General features: G+C 37.6%; 1 protein-coding gene across 1 annotated transcript in view; it reads left to right on the plus strand.

Annotated features, from left to right (window-relative positions):
- Positions 1-25,358, plus strand: part of LOC139138517 (phospholipid-transporting ATPase ABCA1-like) — a 60,432-nt gene extending 35,074 nt beyond the window's left edge. The window contains 24 exon segments of the mRNA XM_070706922.1: positions 106-320; positions 772-949; positions 2,040-2,408; positions 4,399-4,551; positions 7,284-7,465; positions 8,078-8,307; positions 8,838-9,237; positions 9,580-9,654; positions 10,314-10,483; positions 11,091-11,268; positions 11,661-11,776; positions 12,350-12,497; positions 13,418-13,541; positions 14,054-14,183; positions 14,707-14,833; positions 15,374-15,445; positions 15,779-16,027; positions 16,463-16,597; positions 17,115-17,133; positions 17,136-17,217; positions 17,575-17,667; positions 18,187-18,442; positions 19,388-19,571; positions 23,816-25,358. Coding sequence (XP_070563023.1) covers positions 106-320; positions 772-949; positions 2,040-2,408; positions 4,399-4,551; positions 7,284-7,465; positions 8,078-8,307; positions 8,838-9,237; positions 9,580-9,654; positions 10,314-10,483; positions 11,091-11,268; positions 11,661-11,776; positions 12,350-12,497; positions 13,418-13,541; positions 14,054-14,183; positions 14,707-14,833; positions 15,374-15,445; positions 15,779-16,027; positions 16,463-16,597; positions 17,115-17,133; positions 17,136-17,217; positions 17,575-17,667; positions 18,187-18,442; positions 19,388-19,571; positions 23,816-23,955 — 4,025 coding nt within the window. The 3' untranslated portion in view covers positions 23,956-25,358.
- Positions 25,359-25,975: the final 617 nt, after the last annotated feature.

Here is a 25,975-nt window from a genome sequence, read left to right on the forward strand (position 1 = left end):
CTGTAACTTCAGTGGTAAGGAAATAGTAAAATAAATAATGCTCAGCAATAGTAAACACTCAACAGATTTTTGCAGAGGTCTGTATGTATTTTTCTGTCATTTCAGTGAGTTATTTTGATGAAGGACTGGTCACAACATTCATCCAAAGCCACGTACCCGGTGCAATGCTAGCTGAGAGTACGGGAACAGAACTAACGTACTTGCTGCCGGAAGGGGCCTCCAAGAGCGGAGCTTTTGCCAGACTCTTTACTGAGCTGGATGAGAACATGAATAAACTGAGCATTTCAAGTTATGGTATCTCAGATACCACCTTGGAAGAGGTAAGCCATCTTGTGTCCAGTGGCTGCTGGGATGAAATCCGTTGCCAGCAGCTTCTGTAAACAAATGCTATGTGTAAGTCTAGTGATAGCTCAGTGTGTTTCTGTGTATCTGCAAAAGCATGCTGTTTTGACAAGATGGAATGCTGATATACTGCGACATGATTCAAGTGTAGTTGATACAGATACAGTCAATACGGAAATAAAATGTCTTCAGTTTCTAAGGTATTGAGTAGTGATGTATCAGTATTTGCATATGCACTCCTGTCAAGATCAGTTCAGTCGTCTCAAAAATTGATATTCATGAGCAATATCATTGAGTCGACATAAGTGTCCTGCTGATTGGCTGCAGAGAATATTGTTACTTTTTTAAACAAATCACAGAAGGGCTTATAAAATCATGTGTACATATTGCCCGTCAGATCTATCTAATAGATGATTTCTGTATTTGTAGATATTTTTAAAGGTAGCGGATGAGAGCAATGAGCCAGATGACAAGGGGAAAGACTCAGTGAATGATGCTGGACAGTATCCCAGACCTTTCATGGGACTCAGAAGTCTTCGAAGGAAGTGGATTGAAAAGAAACACAGAAAACAAACTGACAGGACACAGCTGTTGAGGGATACAGATGGTGAGTTTGATCAAGGGGACTTTGATGTCAGGGATGGGATCAGTTGAAATCAAAAACATGTATTTCTATGCATTTCAGCAGAAGGGAAGAATAAATCTGGGTGGAGTTAACATTTGGGAAAAGTACAGGTATGATCATAAATGAAGTATAGAAAAATATATTTGTAGAGGAAAATCTGTCTTTACATCATCTGATGTACAAGCACTCTAGGATGGAGAGTGGCTGGAAGCAATTTGTATCAATGTTTTATTGTTGCTATTTCATTTCTGTCCTGTCATGTCATGGCAAATTTCTCATCAGTTTTACAGTTTTATTGCCAGAAAATGGACATGTGCCATCAAATAGCCTACAAACGCTAATACTGAGCAATGTCATAACATAACATAACATAAAATAAAATAACATCTGTTGATATTTTTAACCCTCATGCCACCAAGTACTGATACGCTATAAATGGTTTGTGTAGTGATGGTCTTATCTTATACACAAATTACAGCAACACGTGTTCAAAGTGCAATATTCAAATTAACTCCTCGAGTCTCAACATGAGTTCTGAATTCTAAATGTATTACTGTATTCAGAATGCAACTGAATATTGAAATTTCAGTTTGTAGTGATAGCAGCTATGAAAATAACTACAAGTATATGCATCTATGTATTAAAATTTCAATTTATGGTCATAGCTGCTATAAAAATAACTGCAGATATATGAGGAGCAGTATTTTTATGATGTCATCAAATTATTTGATTGTGCTATTACTACCGGTAATTTCAAACCAATAAAATCTGAACTCTTGTGATAAGCAATGCATTCTGGGAAAGCAAATTATTTGCCACAGCCACAGAATTTATCATTTATCTTGTACTTTAATAGCATATCTCATATTTTCAGGAAATTTCATCCATTTTACAGGGATGTCATTTCAATACAATTGTTTGTAACGCATCACATAAATAGGTCATGAAGAGCTGGCTTGTCATTCACTGCTTTAGTCAGACTTTTTATTTTATCATAGGTTTGATTCTGATGAATTATACAAGCTGTGAACTGCAGTCCCTAAATATGCTGTTTTACTTTGCTTTGCTGTAGTAAAAAAACTTGCAGGTACCCCGCTGCATGCTGCATGTAGCCCTGGGAAATCAGCAGAAGCATCCCAATCAGAATCAGGCTCAGGCTCAGGCTCAGTTGCTGCACTTGTTGCTTGGAAAATAGCTGATTTGGAATCAGAATCAGAACGTGATTCTGTTGCTGTTGCTGCAGCACAGGCATCCAAAACTGCTGATGAAGCGCCATTGTCACGGCAACAGTCCTCCACCTCCTCCTCCTCATCATCATCATCCATATCATTGGCATCATCAACATCGCCATTGTCCATTTCGCCATCAAATGATAATGTACGCTTCCAGCCAACAAAGAAAATGTTCATCAACAATTCGCTAAAAGCAAAGTTTCAAAGGGGTATGAATATGCTTTTCATGTTATCTCACCTATAACATGCTGCTTTGTCAAGGAAGAAGATGTGAATGTGGTGTTTGAGCAAGTTGCAGCCAGAATGACTCCCATGGAATGAATTACTTTTCATGTAGATTTCATAGTGACCCAGGGAGTCTCTACTGTAGTTTTTAAATCCCATGAATAAGCTTGGGTAAAAGATTGTTTTCCAACACGGAGGGAATATAAATTATGTTATCATTGATGTACTCATGATTCAGTAATACATAGCTCCATGTCTACAGTCGACAAATGGGGATAGAGTTGGGGGCCAATATTAATTACCCACAATGCAACTCAAACACCTTGTTCATTTCTTCTTGCCAGTTTGCATGTAAGCTGTGCTTTGCTCGGCTGGTATTGGATAATTGTGCGCTTGTGCGTCACATTGCCACTGAACATAAAAATAGAATAGAATGCCAAGGGAAATAATGAAAGCCATTCAAGTACTGTAAGACCACAGGCAGAAACAGTATATCAGTTCTGAACAATATCATGTGAAAGGTGAAATACACTCAGGACTGCGTAGTTGTCATCAGCTACCAAGACCATTGACTGACAACACAAATTTTTTTGAACTTGGCATGCCTTGCATAATCAGCCAAATGTCTGATAATCTAACATAAATAATTTTAGAGTTAGATATCTGCCATTCTCCATCAGCTGACTTCGTTCACGTTACTTTTGAAACTTACCTTCAACAACTTTTTTCAACCCATGTGGATTAAAATTTGCTACGAAATTAACTTGAGTCAAATGGATAAGGTCATACATCTTAACAGTCCTTTGAATTCTGCAAATGAACTTCTTCAACCTGTCTAAAATGTATTTGCTGAAAGTGTTGAAACTTAATGCATATATAAAAAATAGAAAACAGCAATTTTAATTTAACATCACACAAAGTGTACCGTAATATTTTACCATCACGCAATCTCATTTTCTCAAACCATATATGAAGTCATTTGATTGATATGTTATTAATAACTGTAATATCATCCTGCAAAAACTAACTCAAAAATAGTGTTTTAAAAATGCTTTTAAAACACCATCTTTGGTATTGACTGGGTAAACATATGATAAGGAATAGTTTAACTTATTGTTACTATTAGCCAAGCTCAATTCATTATGTGTAAATGTATTGTGTAGCTTTTTGATTTATTTATAAGTATGTATATTTTTACCTGTAAGTGTTGCACAATTTAAACATATCACAGATTAAGAGTTCATCTCCCTACTCATACTGTGTAGAGTATTGATTCCAGTGGTTTTGCGGAGGATTGGTGATGTCATTAAGACATCATTCTTTCTTCAGCAGAAAATCTGTCGCTTAAAAAAATCAGCGAACTGTTAGAGGCGATTAAATGAAACTAAACTTTTATTAGCTGTTTGAAAAAACAGAGTCATCAACTTGCTGTCTCTCAGTTTGATTGTCGTCTGTGCAACACTTTTGCATCACTGCCAAAAATGATATTAGCAACTGTAAGTTTCAACCTCACATGCTGTAAATGATTTCGTGGATCTACCCTAATTGAAGCATCAGAATGGGACTAGAGACTCCTACCTGTGTTCCCAAACTTCATTCAGTCTTTTAGTGAAACCATAGACGTCTTCCCCCTCTACTGTCTATGGTGAAACAAAGGTATGAACAGCAAAGGGTAAAAGAAAACACACATGTATTTGCTCCTCACCCAAGGAACTGTCAGTGTTGATTCCCAACACAACACAATTACCACCCTTAGCAGAACCACTGGATGTATATATATCCATAACATTTTGATATTTGTCATAATCATATTAACAGTAACTGTAACAGTGAGTTTTGTGTAGAGGGTGATCACTCACTCCTACTAATTTACACTTTAATTTAGATGTTTTTGAAGTACTTCAGTCTGTCGGTACATTTCAAACATTAAGCATAAGACAAAAAAAAGAATTATGTATGTTTTCATTTACCTAGCCATGGCTGTGGTTGCAAGTCCATTCCCATCCACATCCACTTCATCCAATGTTGATCTGGTCAAATGCGAGAAGAAAGAATCAGAACCAGTGGCCGATGAGGGCAGTGTTCAGGTCGCATCTTCAGCCCTCACCAACCCAACGGAAGCACAGGGTATATAATGTTAATCTACATGAACATACATCACAAAACTTCCAAGTTCATTCTTTCAGTCAAGTTAATGGTTCAACATACCCTACACATCTTGGTGTCACTTTCCTAGTCTGTGTGCTCATGAATCAGCTTTCAGTTTGAAGTTTAAGTTCACTCTATGTACATATTTCATCGGGTCAGCCATTCCAACCACCAAATGATGGGAGTTTGCCCCTCTGTATAACAAATGGATACATTTTGAAAAGTTCGTGAAAAAATATGGGACATTCCAATTTGAAGAAGGTGGTTGATTGCTTTATGAGGGACTTATAAGAATATGAAACCCTTGCATCAGCACACGGCACTAACCTAACTGCTTTCACAGCCGTTATTGTGAATCAAAAATCTTAAGCCGTACACTAGTGAGCTCAGAGTATAGCAGTTGGTTTTGATGGCTAACCTGATAACATTACATTTATTATCATTGGATTACCTTCCTTTTCCAGTTGAGTTTTTTGTTTGTTTGTTTGTTTGTTTTTTTATTTCACATAGAGCTGAATTCTAATCAAAGACCATAGCCATTGATAATTCACCATATTCACCATCTCTTTGTCTCTCAAGTTAATGTTCTTATCATTTTTCCCTCACAGTGTTTAAGATTCTTTTCTTTGGTTTGTAATGCAGACAATATGCAAATTTGCAATCTTCCAAGGGTCACAGGGGTCGAATGTACCAATTTTACGAAAATGTCACAAGCATTCCAGAGGATGTGTTTCTGAAATTCTGCTGTTGCCATATATGATGTACAGCAACTTTGAGGCAAATCATTATCACTGTTTTTCTGACTTTATTACTGTTTATTTTTATCACCAGAGTTTGAAAATGTGAACTACTGATTTTTAGTCCCCACGGACACCGTCCGGGGGGACTTATAGGTTTGGTCATGTCCGTGCGTGCGTCCGTGCGTGCGTGCGTCCGTCCGTCCGTGCGTCCGTCCGTTCACGCAGATATCTCAGAGATGCCTGGAGCGATTTCATTCAAACTTGGTACAAGGATTACTTCATATGTCATACAGATGCACGTCGATTTGTTTTGTAATGCGATCCAATATGGCTGCCAGGCGGCCATTTTATTACGATTTTTTCATGTACAGAGCCATAACTCAGGCATGTTTCAACTGATTTTATTCAAAGTTGGTACAAGGACATTGACCAATGTCATAGATATGCACGTCAATTTTTTTTGTGATACGATCCAATATGCCGCCGTGCAGCCATTTTGTTACGATTTTTTCATGTACAGAGCCTTACTCAGGCATGTTTCAACAGATTTTATTCAAAGTTGGTACAAGGACATTGACCAATGTCATAGCTATACACATCAATTTGTTTTGTGATACGATCCAATATGGCCGCTCTGCGGCCATTTTGTTACGATTTTTTCATGTACAGAGCCATAACTCAGGCATATCTCAACCTATTTTATTCAAACTTTGTATAAGGACATTGACCTATGTCATGCATATTCATGTTGATTTGTTACGTAATGTAATTCAATATGGCTGCCAGGCGGCCATTTTATTACGATTTTTTCATGTACAGAGCCATAACTCAGGCATGTTTCAACTGATTTTATTCAAAGTTGGTACAAGGACATTGACCAATGTCATAGATATGCACGTCAATTTTTTTTGTGATACAATCCAATATGGCCGCCGTGCAGCCATTTTGTTACGATTTTTTCATGTACAGAGCCATTACTCAGGCATGTTTCAACAGATTTTATTCAAAGTTAGTACAAGGACATTGACCAATGTCATAGCTATACACATCAATTTGTTTTGTGATACGATCCAATATGGCCGCTCTGCGGCCATTTTGTTACGATTTTTTCATGTACAGAGCCATAACTCAGGCATAACGCAACCGATTTTATTGAAACTTGGTACAAGGATATTGACCTATGTCATGCACATGCACATTGATTTTTTGTGATACGATCCAATATGGCCGCCGTGTGGCCATTTTATTACATTTTTTCATGTCCAGAACCATAACTCAGACATGTATCAAGTGAATTTATTCAAAGTTGGTACAAGGAGATTGACCAATGTCATACATATGCACATTAATTTGTTTTGTAATACGATCCAATATGGCTGCTGTGCGGCCATTTTGTTATGATTTTTTCATGTACAAGCCGTAACTCAGGCATATCTCAACCAATTTTAATCAAATTTGCTACAAGGACATTGACCTATGTCATACATATGCACATTTATTTGTTTTGTGATACGATCCAATATGGCCACCGTGTGGCCATTTTATTACTATTTTTCCATGTCCTGAACTACAACTCACACATGTATCAAGCGAATTTATTCAAAAGTATTTTTATCACAGACCTAATGAAGAGGACTCTATCCTCTCTGAGGACCTGTAATCAAAGTACCCATTAACAAGTGGGGACTGTGTCATCAACGATGACTTGTTACAAGGTGTTCTGTGGGTATGTTTGTATTCATAGAAGGCTTTGGACTACGATACCATCCAGTCTTTGTATGGATTTTATGATTGCAGTAGAGAAGTGACACTTACTTGGATGTGTGTTTCTGTTGATGTAGATGTCATATCTCTGATCTCAACACGTCCCTGAGGACTTCTCACAACAGCGTAGCCAAGCCCCTCATAGAAATGCATTTTGGGATAAGATAATCAAGACAATGTTGTGTGTGTGTGTTTGTTTGTTGACAGATATGGACTTTTCTATGGATTCAGATGCCGGGTCGTCTTACGAGGGTGACCTGACTGGAGATCTCCGTGGTGTGAGTCCAGCCAGGATCACTGGACCAAAGAGAATTTGGCGACAATTCCAGGCCCTGGTCATCAAGCGATTTCACAACTCCCGAAGAAACATCAAAGCCTTTGTAGCTCAGGTGGGAAATGAAGCCAAATTTTAATCAATATTTATTTATGTCCCTAATTAGTAAAACATAATAATTTTCAAGATTAGTCTGTTATTATGTTTGACAGAAGCAACATGGATAGTCTTCACTTTGACAATCTCAAAATCTTGAAATTCCAAATAATAGAAGCATGAGAAGAAAAGTTGTAGGAGCGTGTTTTTGACATGGTTCACCCATTGTTCTACACATGCTTATCTAATTCACAGTGTACAAGCCTTAGTTTTCCATCGAATTTCAAATCAACTGAAACAATTCACTCTCGGTTAATCTTATCAGGAATATGCCTCCTTAAAGGGGCAGCTCTCAATCCCTGGTTCTCGCATTAGTGGTTATTTCAGTCCATTTGTTCTCCTTTGAAAAGTTTTGACAGTTAGTCAATTTGCTCAGAGATAAAGCTGATGAAGAACCGGCTCCTTTAACCCTTTCACCCCCAGTTCCATGTATACAGGTCCAACTTTACCATAGAAAACAATGGATTTGGGACAAACCATGATGGTGAAAGGGTTAAGTAGCTGTGATTGGTAAACGAAGTTGCTGAGTAAAATCACACGGTGAATTATTTCCTTTGTCATTGGATTTCAGGTCCTAGTCCCAGTTCTGTTCGTCCTCTTCATGCTGTTGTGTTCGTTGTTGGTTCCTCCAATGAGGCAGCCGCCGTCCCTTCAGCTGATGCCGTGGATGTACGAGAGACAGCTGTACATGACCTACAGTCAGGATTCCTCCGACAGCCCCTTCTCTCAGAGTCTGGAACAGTCGCTGCAGTACAACCCTGGTGTTGGCACACGGTGTATGGAACCACAGCCTGTCATCGAGTAAGTGCTGGGTTTGAAATCTGTATTTCAAAATGGATGACTTCTGAGTATACGGGTTTTAATGTAATAGGGAAAGGGGCTAGTTTCAGTGAAATAAAAGATACTGCCAAGAAATACTTTGTCAGTCATATTTGACTGTATTTAATATACTGGTAGCAAAATAGGCATGTAATGTAAGCTGAAGAAAATGCTATACCCCATGAAGAAAAACTGCCCTACTCGTACGACTTTCTATAATAGCTAAACAGTAATTTAATCCTTTATTGAAATTTCATCCTTACCAGATTTGAAAATAAAATATGATAAAGGTCTCATAGAAATAAGCTAACAGTCTAAAGGACCACAAAAAATTGAAATAATATTTTTAAAAATAGATTCAGGTTGAAAGATGCTGGATTTCATGCGTACATACACAAAGACAGATAGATATACGTGTGCTACTACTTCCCTGCAAGTGATTTTAATACAGACAGAAACTACGCAACTATCAAAAAGTTACAATTTGTCCATGAATCTCTCAATATTTCCAGGGGTCTTCCGTGCATGGAGACAGATGCCAGCCAGTGGATAAAACCAGATATTTCCCAATCAGTCAAGGATTCCTATCACCGTTTCAACATCACGGATGAAGAGCTCTCCCCTCCTTGTGACTGCAGCTCGGGGTCTCAACAGTGCCCCGCCGGCGCTGGGGGACCACCACCCAGCTACCGTGTCACCCAGACCACGGAGATCATGTACAACCTGACCAGTAGGAATGTCACCGACTACCTGGTGAAGACGTCCAATGATTACATCGGCAAGAGATTCGGAGGTCTCAGCTTCCTGGAAGTGAACGGACTAGCAGTGAATCCTGCCACTTTGGCCAGAGCTTACAACAACGTGTCTCAGAACCTGAATTTAACACAATTCAATATGACAGATGATCTCCCCGTGAGTTTAAAAAAGTTTCATTGTACCTCCAAGATTAAAGAATATCAACTTTCTGACACTGAATGACGTGAATTCGGCCAACCATTTGTGAAAATTATTTTAACTCAATATTCATTCTTAACTTGATCAGTAACAAAGCATATTCAGTTTTTGTTGTAAATAAGATTGTTCTCGTACCAGTCCATTCCGCATCCATGAATCAATATTTTCATGGTGTTAAGAATTGACGGTATGAAGCATGGAGGTAGTATACTGGATACCCAACCAGTACTTGTATCATCGAGAGCTATGATTAATTCACCCCTAAACTATGTATTGACCTTGACCTTGTTTGTTTTCCAGAGTTTTGAGAGAGTGGATGAGTTACAGAAGCTGTACAGTGTTGTCCTGAACATGGCTACATTGAACAATGCCAAGGTAAGACATGTACATGTAATATATTACAAGTGGAGATGTGTCACACACAACAGTGCTGTACCCAGTGAGTTGGCAATTTATACAGTTAGATGTGTATTCAGTGTGCCAGAGGATTGATAACCATGTAAAAGAAGCCAATCATTGTATTGCATTTATGTATCAATGCAGTTCAACAAAGTTAGTTAATTTTCCTCAGTGAAGATGATGCGCCACTTGTCTATGTCATGTAACAAAGTCTTGCAAATGTAACAGCCATTCATGCTCGTGTTAAACCTTTGAGTGCTGTAATCTTTCCAACCAAAATTTTAGTGCAACATTTTTACCAAATTTTATGATAATTCTTTTGAAAATTTTTGATCAAATGGATAGCACTCTACACAGACTCCAGTTTTGGGTCAAAATTTTGGGAAAAATCAGAAAAAAATGTTTGGACCTGAAAAAATATTGTCTGAGTTGTATTTTATAAAGGTGACAAAAATTGACTCGGGCACGCAGAGGGTTAACTCTCATTCATCATTGGTAGCTGTTGCCATGTTGTACCTTGCTGCTTCTTTACATGGTAGGAAGATACCAAAAGCGCAGTCCCTCCATCACTCCTCAAGCAATAGTTTCAGCTTCGTGCACCCCTTCACTCACTGGACTATTCCATTTGATTGCAGGTGTGGTGGAACAACAATGGGTGGCATGCTTTACCCACATATCTCAACGTGATGAGCAACATGTTATTGAGGGCCAACGTACCCAGCGGTGAGAAAGCCTCGGAATATGGAATCACTGTGTACAACCATCCCATGAATAGAACAGAGGAACAAATGGGATATGTCCTATTGTAAGTTGATATTATGTGATGAATAGTTCGGAAGTCCAAGGCCTTTGATATGGTTGAAGATCATGTTTGAATAAAACATTAGACGTCAGTCAGTATGATTGATTTAGGATATTAAATATATCAAATATATCCTTATCATTTTAATGTGGACATCAGCATCATTTTAAACTTTAGTGATACTTTTGGTACATAAAATGGTAATTTGAATATGATAATTTTTTTGCCTTTCAAAAGGATATGCAATTTTGATGAACTCATGTCCATGTATAATGTAAATGCAATTTATTATGGCACTCTCCAGCTCTGGGCATTGCCACATTGTGAAAATATGTTATCTTAATAAGGAAAACTTTTGATTTGTAGCATTGAATGTTGCTTCTTATCCTGATTGCAAGAGAGTCAATACCAGATGTGCTATGGTAACATATGATTTTGATAACATCATCAATTTTTCTACTTACAATGTGTCTAACAGGCATCATGTCACAAAGTCTGTGTATGTACATCACTGACATTCTCTCTTGAATACATGTCCCAAAACATATGCAACCTGAACAGCTATAAGTTCTTTCCATAACATTTTTTCTGTTTATTCTTTTTTACACAGCCTATACTCATCAGTGGATCTAAGCATAGCCACATTCACTGTCTTTGCCCTGGCCTTCGTACCGTCCAGCTTTGTGGTGTACCTGATTCAGGACAGATCCAGCAATGCCAAGCATCTACAGTTTGTCAGTGGTCTCAACTCCGTCATCTACTGGGTGACACATTTCTTCTGGGATTTGGTGAGAATCTTTCTCTCATGATTGATGAAACAGAAGTTCTTGACAGCGATATTTGGTTGAGTGCTAGCATTTGAACCTTATACAAATCAGAATTAAAGTAGTATATGCCTCGAAAGTGAAAGATTCAACTTTTGTATAAACTTTCCTGAATGAAACTTTCAACACTTCTCTTGCCAAATCAAGAGTACTACATGGACTACTGTCCTCATTAAAAATGTCAATGAGCACACTTTACTAATTGCTTTTGTCCACTACGTTTGTCTTTTATAGTCTGTGACTGTACAGATGAAATTGCACATCATCGGTGTTGTCAATGTAAAGCTATGTGTCAAAATTGGCAACATATATTATGATGAGATGTTAATCTCTATTTCTTGTCTTTTATTTTGCAGTGTAATTACTGTATCACAGCATTCCTCATTATTTTCATTTTCATCGCGTTTCAAAAAGATGCATATGTATCATCCAGTAACCTGCCGTGTCTGATGGCCCTGCTCTTGCTATATGGGTAAGGAATTCACAATATTTTACATAAATTTGATATCAATCATAATTTCTGATTTTCTCCGGAACAATGCACTGATTGACACTTTGACATCTAACCCTACCATAGCACTGTAAAACCAATGTGACCTGTTTTCCGTAGTTTTGTATTTTGTTTATTAGTTTGAAGAGGCCATAAAATTTGACAGGCAGATTTTTGCTGGTAAAGGTTTTCTGTGGCAGATATTAACCTTTCACTAACTTTATAATTTTCCAATGAATTTTTAATAGATAAGATTGAAAGCTTCTTAATTTTTGTAGAAAATTTTCAGTTGCTTTATATGTTGACTGTTAAGTACCCAGGGAAAAACGTTATCATCAGTAATTTCACTCAAAAAATAACTTCATAATCTGATTATTTTCAAAAGAGTGACATCTTTGAAACATTCACATCAATGCCTTCCATGTAATTTTAACATTTTAGAGACAACATCATGTGTCATCGATGTTTTCACTGATTAAATTACGTGATGTATGTCGGAATGCCTATAGATGACGGAAAAAATGATTTCTGAACACAGTTTTCTTTTTCTTTCAGCTGGGCTGTTGCACCTCTGATGTATCCGGCCAGTTACGTGTTCACCATTCCCAGTACAGCTTACGTGTTCCTAGCATGTGCCAACGTCATCATCGGCATAATAACAGTCACGGCCACTTTCATCCTAGACTACATGGACGACGAAGAGGTAAGTGTGGTCACCGTCAGAAGTTCTGTAGAATCAGAGATGTTTTCTCGAGGGGCAATGGTATAATGAATAGTTCACTGTAAAGGTAGACATGGAATTCGCATTTCCTGCCTCAACATGACTGAAACATTTACTGAGCATTTGTGCTTTACAGTGTCTGTTTGTAAAATTCAGCATTTCCTTGACTAATAAAACATTCATTTATGTAAAGTTTATTAATGAGCACTGTTTAATTATGCAATCAGATGATGATAACTCATGATCCATGAAGAATATTTCTGGGCATGAAATATTGCTTAATATATCATACCAGTATATTGATGGCACAAATGCAGCGATCTGATTGGTCCAGACACGAAAAGAACAGTGGTATATTTGCGATATACCACGGCTGGCACACGCGCGAGCTCTCGGCAAGAGCCAAAATCCTTTTTTGACGTTCCATGCGAGAATTTCAATATACTGTGATGATATAATAGCAATAAATCACACCCAGCGACGGTATACCACTCGATTTTGACCAGTTCACTTCATATATGCACTCGCTATCGTTCGTGCATATATGTTGTGAACTGGTCAAAATCTCGTGGTATACCATCGCTGGGTGTGCTTTATTGCTTAAATACATAATTATTACATAAAATTGGATTTCAGGTCTTCATGCATCTGTGAATGCAAGTTAACCATATGCTTTTGGCTATTTAAATCTATGTCACTTGTTTAATGTCAGCATTCTTTATGTAAGTAAGTGTTTCAATAAATTTCTTCCTTTTGTGTTTGTTTGTCAAAACTCACTTCTTTAAATCTACTTACACTTCTATGATCATTAGAATGTCTTAAGTAATAAATCCTCTTGTTTTCAAATTATACGTTTGTATTCCTGAAGACATATGTCATACCCTTTCATTTTATATTTTCAGGATCTGGTGAGAATCAACAGTATCTTGAAGAAGGTCTTTCTCCTATTCCCACATTATTGTCTTGGTCGTGGCATGCTGGACATGGCTACGAACCAGCTTTATGCAGATGCATTCTCACAATTTGGTCAGTACTGAAGCTAATGCTCTGTCATTAACACTCACTGAAGGAGTTACCTCTGGTGACCTTTTACCTTAGCAGTGAATGAGTGACCTTTTGTGACCCTTTACTGTACAGCCAGTTTTGTTGATATCAACACACGGAACTGTTGACAAGTGAATTTCAGATGCAACTCTTGGTGACTAAACCAGGAACACAGAAAGTCTGCAAATACAGAGTCATAGCTACGGCATGTGTATGCTTTCCTACTCGCAATACATACATTTGGTTAACCATGCATGTCCTGCATTGTAGGACCAATATTAGATTTGCTGGCTGCCTGTAAATATATTACCAGAAAACTATCATAATTGAAAAAAATTGTCAGCGGAAGTTTCAATGAACAGCTTAGCTGTTCTATTTCATTTATTCCAACAACAGTCTCTACTTTACAGCTTTATATTCAGAATATTTTAGCTTCAGTCGACTGTATGAAGGTAACTTCTCTGAATTATGTCTCTGTATTGTGATCTCTGCAGGGGAAGACATATTTGAGAGTCCATTTGCCTGGGACATCTGTGGAAAGAATCTATTCTTCCTGGCAATTGAAGGTTTTGTGTTCTTTGGTGTTGTCCTGTTTATACAGTATATGGCATTTGTAAATATAAGGTAAGTGAATCATGGTTCTCTGATATTTGCTGTTAATGACATCATTTTTTTCAAGTTTGGCTTTTGTGTCCAAATATCCAGAAAAAGATTACCTGATAGGGCTAATGATAAGCTATGGGAAATAAATAATTTCCCAACGTTCCATGCTGTAACTGGAAATGAATGGATAATTTTCTTTCAGCTAATGTTGTTTAATGATTTTGGAAGCAAATACTGCAGGAAAGAACCAAACAAACTCCTGTAGGCATGCTATACAAAGTACCAGTAATAGTTTGTGAGGAGTAGTAGACACACTTGGCTCTTGAGTCCCTAATGACTCCCTAAGCTCTTGGTGATTAAATGCAAATCATTTTCTATTTGAAAACTTAACTCTAATGACTCCCTAAGTCAGTAGTATGAATGCACAACACTGTCAATGCCAAATGGTTTTTGCTGTTCTCCAAGTGAGTAAAACTGAATGAAATATTATGCACGTCTGAATGTATCTATCATAAGTTCATCTGTCACTGTTGTTTGTTGGTAGGTGTGGTAAAGATAATGCGAAGAGTAAGCCAGACCAAGAAGAGGATGATGACGTCTACCAAGAGAGACAGAGAATTCTCAGTGGCAATGCTACTACTGACCTACTCAGGTTGGAAAACTTGGCAAAAGTAAGTGACGTCTGGCCGTTGACAATGTACATCAGGCACTCATTTCAAAGTCTCTGAAACATTTTGCCAAACTAAAGTTTGTGCAAACTAAAGTTTGATGTATCAAACAAGAAGCTACTATATTTAAGCGATAAAGAACACCCAGCGACGGCATACAGAGAGATTTTGACCAGCTAGGACGTATATGCACGAGCGATAGCAAGTGCATATATGAAGTGAACTGGTCAAAATCGAGTGGTATACCGTCGCTGGGTGTGATTTATTGCTATTATATCATAACAGTATATTGAATTTCAGGCAAGGCACCTCAAAAAAAGGATTTTTGCTCAAGCCGAGAGCTTGTGTGTATGCCAGCCATGGTACATCACAAATATATGGTTCTTTCCACATCTTGACCAATCAGATCACTGTATTTGTGCCATCAGTATACTGGTATGATACAATAAATGGTATATGACTGACTTATCAAACTAACCCGACCTGACAATTCAAATCTAACATTTTGTGAAACCGTTTTGTTCTGTTCCTCATTGTTTACAGGTGTACAGAACACACACTGGTAAAAAGAACCTTGCCGTTGATAGTCTCTGTGTAGGCATACCAGCAGGACAGGTAAGATACAAGTATAGAGTTAAAAAAACTACTACATTCAAATTGTAGGATGTTAGGCTGAAAGGGTTAAGTGAAGCAGAAAACCATGAAGCTGAACACCCTAAAAATTGGTCAAAATTTGTCACTCACCATTTGTCACCAAAGGGGATATATTTTTTCTCATTTTTAATCAGTCATTACCATGTAACACCTCGGCAATTTTATTTTGCTGGCATATACTCTGGCGTCAGTGAATTCAGACCTTATCAGTTTGGAATAAGGCAGCTCATATTAAACATTTCAGGTAAAATTCATGCATATACCAGGAAATAAATCCTGACTTTCTCCTTGCAGTGCTTTGGTTTGCTTGGTGTCAATGGAGCCGGCAAGACAACTACATTCAAGATGTTGACTGGAGACATCCGTCCAACGTCTGGCACGGCATACCTCAACAACTACAACATACTCAGTGAGTTACAAAACGTGCATCAGAACATGGGCTACTGTCCTCAGTTCGATGCCCTGGATAACTTGATCACCGGCAGGGAGCATCTGGAATATTATGCCAGACTGAGAGGAATACTGGAAAAGGACATTAAAACTGTGAGTGGATGTGCTACAAGTTCTAAATCTTGGAGTGATCTGTTAAGTTTGTTTCATCATTGATGAATAATGGTTCGTGACCTTGATGTGAAATCTTTGATCAAAGAGTTTATTCATGAAGTAGGGCAATATTATTAATACTTACACTACTATGTACTGTAAGAGACGGTTTTTGCTGGTTTGAAGATCGCTTGTTATCAGAAATGAATGCACTAATTTATGCAAAATTTACAATTGAGCATTGTTTGAGCATTCAAATCATGTAATTATTACACATTTCCAATGGAAAATGTTCACTGGCCAAAAATCCTGCCCTTTGTATTTATATTTAAAACAAACACTTATACACATGGATACGCATCAAGGAAATGTCCAATTATATATATCGAGATTTCAAATAATTGATGTTATCCTCATTTGTATTCACTGTCTTAGGTGGCAGAGCTTGGCATCCGCAAACTTGGATTGGTCAAGTATGCTGACAAGCAAGTTGGAGATTACAGTGGAGGAAATAAGCGTAAACTATCAACTGCTATATCACTGATTGGAAGTCCTCCAGTAGTGTTCTTGGTAAGTCAAATTTAACTAAGTATGCTGCATTTGATATCTTGTAATTTCTTTCAAAGTGTGATTTCAATCTGTATATTGCATTTTGTATCCATTGAAATTATATCAGCGTCATGCCGCCTCAGATTCAAAGTTTTCAACCTTTTCCCCATGATCTTCCAATTGGTTCATTTCCCATACAAAACCATTTCTCCATGCATTGTCTGTCACACTTTTTCTGAAGCTTTCTTTGGACATGCAGGTGCACCATTCCGTAATTACACTCACCAGATAGTCTGCCTTGGTTACTGCCAGTTTCTTGTGCAGGAATATTTTATTATTTCATTTTAAGTATATTATACCCATACTGTATCGCTTTGTATACCTATATCTTAAAATTTTAATTTCACACAATCTTGAAATCCTAATTTTTGGTGATGGTTACCCTGTCTGTTCATTAGATACCATGAAAACACAAGGTTGTTCCTCAAATTTCTGACTGCAAAGGGTCTCAGAATTTTTTTTCAAATTTTGATGGCAGGATGAACCAACAACTGGTATGGACCAAAAGCAAAAAGATTTCTTTGGAAGTGTATCACAAATGTACTGAAAGAGGGCAGATCAGTTATACTGACATCACACAGGTAAATTTTGAAAGATTTTACTGCAGGAAAAAAGAGGATCCTGTTGTATTCACATTTTAATCAGGAATGGCTCAAGTTTATACCGTTTGATATTCATATATGGTGCAGTGTGTATAGCAGAGTTATGATTGTCATAATCACTGTGTCTTGAGGTTAATTAGATGATTTTGTTTCAAGTACAAATTTGATTTTCAAGTTTGTGAATTACAGACACAGCACTACTTTGACTTTGTCAGTGGGGCATGCAGAGAGTATGATACTATTGTGAATCCACATTGAAAGAGGTCATAAAAAAAATTTAAATCCTGTACAAAAGTCCCTGTTAAAGAATAGTCTTACCTTTGTTTGTGTTCATAGTATGGAAGAGTGTGAAGCCCTCTGCAGTCGTCTAGCTATCATGGTCAATGGTAGATTCCAGTGTCTAGGTAGCACCCAACATCTCAAGAACAGGTAAGAAACTGCCTTTGTACAGGCTGAATCAAATCATCTTAGACAATGATATACTTGAGAACTAAGTGTTGGAAGTGACTGGGAATACTTAACCTACAATCAATATAATGCAATTCTATATTTTCTATTTACATCGTTGCGATGTTCATATTGATTTCTGTGTATGTTGTATATACCATACCAAACCGTATTTGGTCATTCTGCTGCCATTTTGGATTTTTTTCACCGATTTTGAAGCATATCAACTTTTCTTTCCCAGCTAGTATGTTTTCAATACTCTTTGCAGTTTTGACATACCACACTTTTTCAAAGGGTCGCTTGAACACTTAATAGGAGGAAACCAACAAGCTGTTACTTGCCTTATTAAAGCATAGAAATTTTTTCTCGTTTATGTTTGTTCGCTGAAATGATGCTGGTGGAAATATTCAAAGCGATGATTTCTCATTATATGAAACAACAATAGCTTCACTCACACTACCATGGGTAACCGACTGTATTCTGATTTGTTGACATCTGCAGGTTTGGAGACGGATATATGTTGATAATCCGCGTAGGGAGAGGAGCGGAATCAGACACGGTCAACTTGAAATCCGTGGCCGAGTTTGTAAAAAGAAATTTTCCCGGTGCTGTGTTGAAAGAAAAACACCACAATATGCTGGAATATCAACTTCCATCCAGTGGGACATCATTAGCTCACTTATTTGGTGCAATGGAGGCAAACAGGGCCCAGCTGCTTATTGAAGATTATTCTGTCAGTCAGACCACCCTGGATCAGGTGAGATATCTTACTCAACTCTGTATCAATATTCTGGCAGTCTTTACACTCTAAAATTGCAGAATATGCAGGTGAAAATTCTGTTAGCATAATTATATATACAATTAAGTGTGCAATCTCTCCAAATTCTCATCCAAGTCCGAGAGCTTTATAGATGTGCAAAGTCTCAAAGGAAGCTCCTAATTTCACCCCAAATTTGTATCATGATATGAAAGTGGGCATGCACTTTAAAGGTATACAGTCACCTGTAATCTAAATATGCCCATATATGGTCAAAGGGGCGTTCCTTGGTATTCAAAATGCCCATGTGAGGGCGCTGTTATTAAAAAGCGGCCACCCGCTTAAAATCTGTGATTGGTTAGATTTTCTCTTTCCATGGTAACTGTGGCAAAATTGGAACAGGTGACAGTATACCTTTAAGCCCATGTTGCACAAATAGGAGACAAAATGTGAGCCAGATTTGCATGTTTTTTTCTGTGAACGTCTCCACGGCAGTACCAGCTCAATTTCTGGCTTAGTCAAAGTACCTTTACTATATAAATGTTTTATGAGGCGTGTGTCATATTCTGAAGTTTCGTATCGTATTGAGTTGTGGATTAGAGTACAGTCACTGGTGTGTGGCAGCAGTGAATTCTATGAATGCACCGAGTCCAACAGCTGGTATCACTAGACACTGTGATTATGTGAATTATAGGAGACCCTGATAAAATACTGGAAACCCTGGTAATGATTTCATTTGTATACCAAAGAGAACCTGGCTTGTAAGATGATGTGGAAAGTCCCACAATGTTTACCAGCTGACTGTCTTTGGCAAAAAACTGCACTTTGGCCATGGTGTTAATTCTTAGAAAAGACAGAGCTACATGAAAATGTCTTGGAAAGACACTACCACCACTCTGTCACCGTGTTGTTGAATTAAATCGTCTTTTACTGTACCTCATCCAGGTCTTCATCAACTTTGCCAAGATGCAGACAGACCTTGATGACGACTTGATCACACGAGACAGAGAGCTGGATCTTGATTTCTCTCAAGACACACCCATCCCTTCTCAAGTTGTCATCGACAGCAACCTGGTTATGCCCTCTGTCAAATACAGTACTGATCCATTGGTACACAAACCAAATGAAGGTAAGTCATATCACAGTGGTTTCACCCAGATTGACATTACATAGTCTCTGGTCGATTATCATCATGATCAGTTCAAAGATTTTAGTTTTCTTCTGGTACTATTGTAAAATTAAATCAAAAACTCAAGTTCACTTCTGAGTCATTGTCACTCATTAAACTATGATGCTTATCTCAGATGATACACATTACCTTAGAGCCCAGTGTTGCTAACTTTTGATGATAATTTCACAATTTCAATTTTATTAGTACTTTGTGCCCTGTGGGCACAAGGTACTAATGTGATGGCGCGGCCCAATACGGCCAACATAGTGGGCCGTATGCTGTGGACACAGGTATCTCAGAAACGCTTCAGTAACTTTTTCTGAAATTTGGTCTGGTGGTCACTTGGGCATGTATCTCAAACGGTCTTTTTTCTTTTTTTGATTGAATCATTTTAAAGTCACTTTTTAGCTTTTTTCTGAAAACCACTATTTTCACTTTTTCCTCAAAACCACTGATTTGATTATTGTGATGTTTGGCATGGGTGTTCGTATAGTTGAAATACCGTCAGAAATGTTCAAAATTTGGTGATACATGCCTTACATTATTTTTAAACAATATTTTTATCCATTTTATTTTATATTTACTTGATTTTGCCTCACTTTCGCTAAAGCTATCGTCTGCGCATGCGCACAACTGTAGGACAAAATCTGAGTTGAAGAATCGAAACGGACGCCATCTTGTTTCTCGGTTTGGGCACATTTTTTACATTGTGAACGTTTCACTGTGTTTTTCAACATGTTCTATAGTTATGAAGTTGACAGTGATGCACTTTTGCAGCTGTCGTGTATTTTTTGGTACGAAAGGCGCCTTTGATCGACTGAAGAATGATGGCCTCCGTAGGCGATAAACACCGGTACTGGCAGGCATATCAGTTCTACTGAGGAAGTAATCCACTGGCCCGTATAGGTCAGGGGCTCACTTAGGGGAGAACCACTTGATTTCTGGGGGGGGGGTATGGAGGATTTCGAGGAAAAAAAATTGTCACCAGGTGAAATAAAAGAAAAAAATTAAGCCTGTAATGGCTTGAGAAAAAAATATTCTCATAACAGACAGAAATAAAAAAGGAATTGTCACAATGCTGTTGAAATGAGCAAAATTTTGGAAACTTCATTCGCATGTATTCTTTGCTGGCATGCTGCCAAAGGCACGCAAATGTTTTTACCACAAGTAATTCTTATGTGTTTTTTTTCCAGCACTTATGATATAAGCATTCACTACTGTACACCTCGGTGCACTTGATGTTTTCCTTCCCTTTTCTGACCCAAGAAATCATGTTTCAGGATTTCTGTTGCAATATCTCAATGGTATAGGCAATATCTAGATGGGACTATTTGACTTCTCTAAATCGTGAAAATTTAAAACACAAGATAGGAGTCAATAAACTAGTGTTAAAACCAATACATTATTCTCTCAATATAAATATGTTAGAAAGATTACAAGTTAACAATGAAAATTGAGGAACAACAAATATAATGAAATACAATGTGTGAGCCTTGTTTCTCTGACCACAAAAGATAACATCTCCCCTGAGAACTTAAAAGGAATTGACTGTTTTAAAGAAAAGCAGGTATAGTACTGATCACAGTTGATTTGCCAAAAAAGTGTTCTATAATTTAAAGTTGTATATATAATAGACTTTCCATTTTGTTTGTCATTTGTTGGAATGTAAAATGAATAAATAAAAACATCCTGTGATATGTGAAACACTGGCTTAAATTTGAAAAATTGCACTGCTACTCCATTTGAAAAAAAAAATTGATGCAGGTCTGACTGTAGAAATAAAAAAATGCTGTCTGTCTAACAAAAAAAAGTTCCCATACCCACTTCCTGCATACCCCCCCCCCGAAATCAAATGGGTCTCCCCTTAATATGCGCATGCGCACATAACAAGTTAGCGTTGTTTTTCAAGGCCTGCCATCATGTTTCTCGGTCAGTTGCGGATTTTGACGTTTTAAAGGTTTTAGCGTATATTTGATTGCTGTCATGTATTTTTTGGCACGAACCGCTCCTTCGATAGACTGAAGAATGATGGGCTCCGTACTCCCCAGTACCGGCGAATCCATTGCTTTTAATAGCGAGGCAATCCCACCGGCGGCCCGTACTAATAGCTGGGTGAGAGCGAGGGAATGCTCTGTCCTTCTACCTCCGGCCTCCATGTCATAACAAACTAGCGTCTTTTTATGTTGATATACTGTCCTTTCGACACAGCGATAACTTTTAGTTTTCTGTTGCTTATTTTGGGTAATTTCGACAGTTGTGCATTGATTTTGACATCATCTTTTACTTAATAACCGTCGATGTCGGCAACTCTCTCGCTAGCCCTGCGTACGATGCTGTGTGTTAGGAACGCACACAGGGAATGCATTGCGTACACTGCGTACGTACGCAGGGCTAGCGAGAGAGTTGCCGACATCGACGGTTATTTACGAAAAGTGAATAAAAGACTGGCATTTTTGGAAGCGATCGAGTAGCTGAGGTGGGCAGGGATACGACTTGGGCCCAAGAACGCTGAATTTCGGCAGTAATTTGGCTTTTTACGTCAAGTCTCAAAGTGGATTTGAAGTCACCGACCCTACGTACGGGTCTTTGCAGGGCTGTGGTGAGCAGGGCGAATAGCTGTAGCGGAACACACAGCATCGTACGCAGGGCTAAATCCGACATGGTTAATTTGGCATGATCATCAGATCATACATGATCCGAGATTGCACTTTAGCAAGGTCACGATAACTAATGTTGTTTGTTTCACTGTCGTTTAATACCTATATTTCCACTAAAAGACCATTAGAATTTCCTCCTGGCTACTTTGAAATCGTGCACTGGCATGCATGTAGTTGTCAACATCACTATGCTTTAATCATGGAGGTAGTACACATACACAGGCCTACCTCAATGCTTTAATGTACAGTAGACTCTCATACTATGAATATATCGACTGTCACTGCATGTGTGCAAATCACTCCATATCATATCAAAAAATGTAGTATTGCGACGTTTGAGCTGCCAGAAGCCAGAATTTACAGTTTACGAGAAAGTTATCTTACATGTAAAACTCAGTTCTACTATGAACAAAATGCAAGCTATGTTGTATAACTATCGTGAATAGCATACTATTTTGTACCTATCACCGTGTCAGAAAATCAGAAGGAAACAACCAGTCAGATAAACTTTGGTCAGGATGATACTGTCCGATTTTAATATTTGTCTCTCCGCACACACCAGATACTCATGACTGTAAAACAACATTTCCATATAATTGTATATTAAATTTTTATATTTAGTTTGCTTTTCACCATATTGTATGTCCTTCCCTGCACTACATAATTCAAAATTAAATATTGTTTTGGCCTATACATACTTGAGGGTAAGCTTATTTAGTCTCATACATTAAAGATGCACTGTTGACCTACAGAGTCCAAACTTTTTATCATTGTATTGTAGATAGGTGTACACTCCAAATACTAAGTACAAGTGTGGTGAGTGTAACAAGCAAATGTTTTTTAGTCAATGGTTCATATCAAGGTTGTTGATACTTAGAATCCACACTTGAACTTATGCTGGAGCAGTAACCAACCAGTTCAAATAACTTTCATTTTAATATGTCCAAACAATTTGACTTTTTGCCAAATTTCACATTTATGGCAAATACATGTAATAAACAGTAAGGAGGTACAAAGGACGTCGGTGCCCCCGGGCCCCATGTTTTGAATGTGTACAATAATTCCTTGTTCTTCTCCCCATAGAATATTTATATACACAATATCCAGCTTTTCAACTCAGCCCCTATGGTTGTAAACTGCATTGTTATTGTTGAAAAGTGACTTCTAGTCCGGACTACAATTCATATGTAAACAATAAAAATGAATTTAACACTTTTGAACGATAAGTTGACAAGCTAAATAGTGGGTGTTTCAACAGTCTTTGGGGAGTAGAATAAGAAGTTGCAATTGATTTATAAAATAAAAATAATGAAAAAATCATCGAAAGTTAACATTACTGGGGCTTTAAATAAGAACCATGGAGGATTATAAGTTGATTTAAATAGAGAATACAAAAAGTAAAAAGATAGAAATGTAAAGAGACAAAAAAGAATTAAATGGAAACAAACAGTATTAGGGAATATAAGACTAGACCACAAATATTCCATCACTGAGCAAAAGTTAGAAATATGGTGACCTAAGTTCCTGTCTTACATTTGATTCCAGGGAACCCTGCATATGTCAATCTTGATCTCAGTGAGGAGGAGACGATAGCAAAGGAAAGTTCCACAGATGGACCTCTAGAGGGCTCTCTTGCTGTCAGTCCTATCAACATCATTGTGAATGACTACAGTACTGAATGCTAATCGAGTACTTTTGTTTTTTGTTGCCCATCAATGTATATGTATTCAGATTTCCCTTTTTAGTCATTTCTGAAAGTACCATGGTAACCTAGCAAGTGATTTTGCTAAGTCCTCTTTGAAAACCCATCCATCCCATGAACCCTGAACTTCATACAGACAGCGATGTCTTTACCCCAGTGTGGCCAAATTGTGGTTCAACCTTATTATTGCAGGCGAAGTTGAACTTACTGTATATGTAGGCCCATGGAATGTGAAGGGGTCAGTTATGAAACTTTTGAATGAATATTTGTATGAACGGGTCTTGCAGCATCATTCATCTAGTTGTCCGACATAAGACAAACCAGAAGTCTTTGGTTTCTGTGTTTATAAAATGTTTCTATTATGAGTTTCACACTGTTTGAAATATTTTCATATAACAAAAGGGACCAAGTATAATTATTGGTACTTCCTTCAGGTACAATTTCCTGATGAGTGATTGCTCTGGTGGCTTAAAGTCTACCAGGAGTTTGGCTTTTTGTATGCCAAAAATCTACCTGCTCTGTCTTAGTATATTTCTTGATGTTTTTTATTGCAACATCCTTGACAGATCAGCATTATCAAGTTCATTGAAAAAAGACACTTTGTGTTTTATAATCTTTCTGGTGCAGCTACAATTGTGTCTTTAGCACACAATTAGAAACACTTGATGGTCAGCATTGATCAAAATGGGTAGAATCTATTTAGGTCAACAATCATACACATAATATCCAAAATAGGTTAATCTGGGTACAAATGTAGGTTGTACTTTACAGGTTTATGCCCAAGTGGCTTAATCTGGGTAGAGCCATACTTTACAACCTTGTGTCCAAAGTCATCTTATGGTGTTCCAATCTGTGTTACACATTTTACCCACTTTCCAACTCAGGTTAAATCTGAGAGTAATCTGTGAGAAACTGAAAAATAATATGTCTAAAAAGGGGTAAATATGGGTAAATCCAGGCAATGACCATGCATCCAAAATGGGTGTATCTGGGTGTAGATGTATCTTACCCTGAACAAAGGTATGTCCAAATGGGTTAATCCTGATATTAGCTGTATCCATTTTGTACCTCAGGAATGTGTAGTCTGTGCATATTTGGTGAAATCTAAAATTGGTGTACATACTCTCATTACATGGCCTTATCAAGGTGTGTCCTTGACAGAATATGTATGAACACAATCTGAAATCTGCTTGAAGTCATTTAATATGTTCAATTGAAGCCTCTGTCTTTCCAAATCTTAGAACTATCTTTTATCATGTATTCCTACTGCATAGATATAAAAGCAATGAATCTCTTTACAATTTTAACTTATCTACATCATGAGCCTTCCTTATCTCATACCCTTACTTTGTCTCCAGTGAACCGTATTAACGAAATGTCTCAAAAGACCGGATGCCTTCCTTAGATGTATCAGTGTCTGGTTTCAAAGAGGCTGCAATGTTTAAACTACTGTCACGTATATTTGAAGTCGTGGTCGCAGAAGACTTGGTCATTGGTGAAACGTCTGTGCTTGAAGGTCACTTAGGAATGTGACAAGTCCAATCAACAAAAGAAAATTTCTGTCTGAATCGACAGAGAAATTTTGACAAAGTGAGTGTCCATCATTAGCAATGACATTGTTAACGAAAGATAGATATGTGTGTACACTTATGTAAATAAGGTTTTATATAAAACTGGTATAAAAAAACTTGTCTGTATATAAAGAAGCTAGAGTCTTGTGAGTGAACTGTGTTTATATATAATGAAACACATGCTAGATAGAAGATATATACAATGTTCACATTTACACAGATTTTTATTATATCTTGATGTTATGTTTTTGTTTTGCACAAAGACAAATGTTGTCATTTTACTACTAGTGTGATTTTAGTCCGAGCAAGAATATTTACATACGTCAGTTCTGATTTTCAGATTAGAATTTACAGAATATGGTGTAAGGATTTCTGTACTCTCTCACAGCAGATGCCAACAAAGACATTGCTTACACTCTCAGTCTGTTCAGT

Source organism: Ptychodera flava, chromosome 8, assembly GCF_041260155.1.
Source record: "Ptychodera flava strain L36383 chromosome 8, AS_Pfla_20210202, whole genome shotgun sequence".
Taxonomy (NCBI): Eukaryota; Metazoa; Hemichordata; class Enteropneusta; family Ptychoderidae; genus Ptychodera; species Ptychodera flava.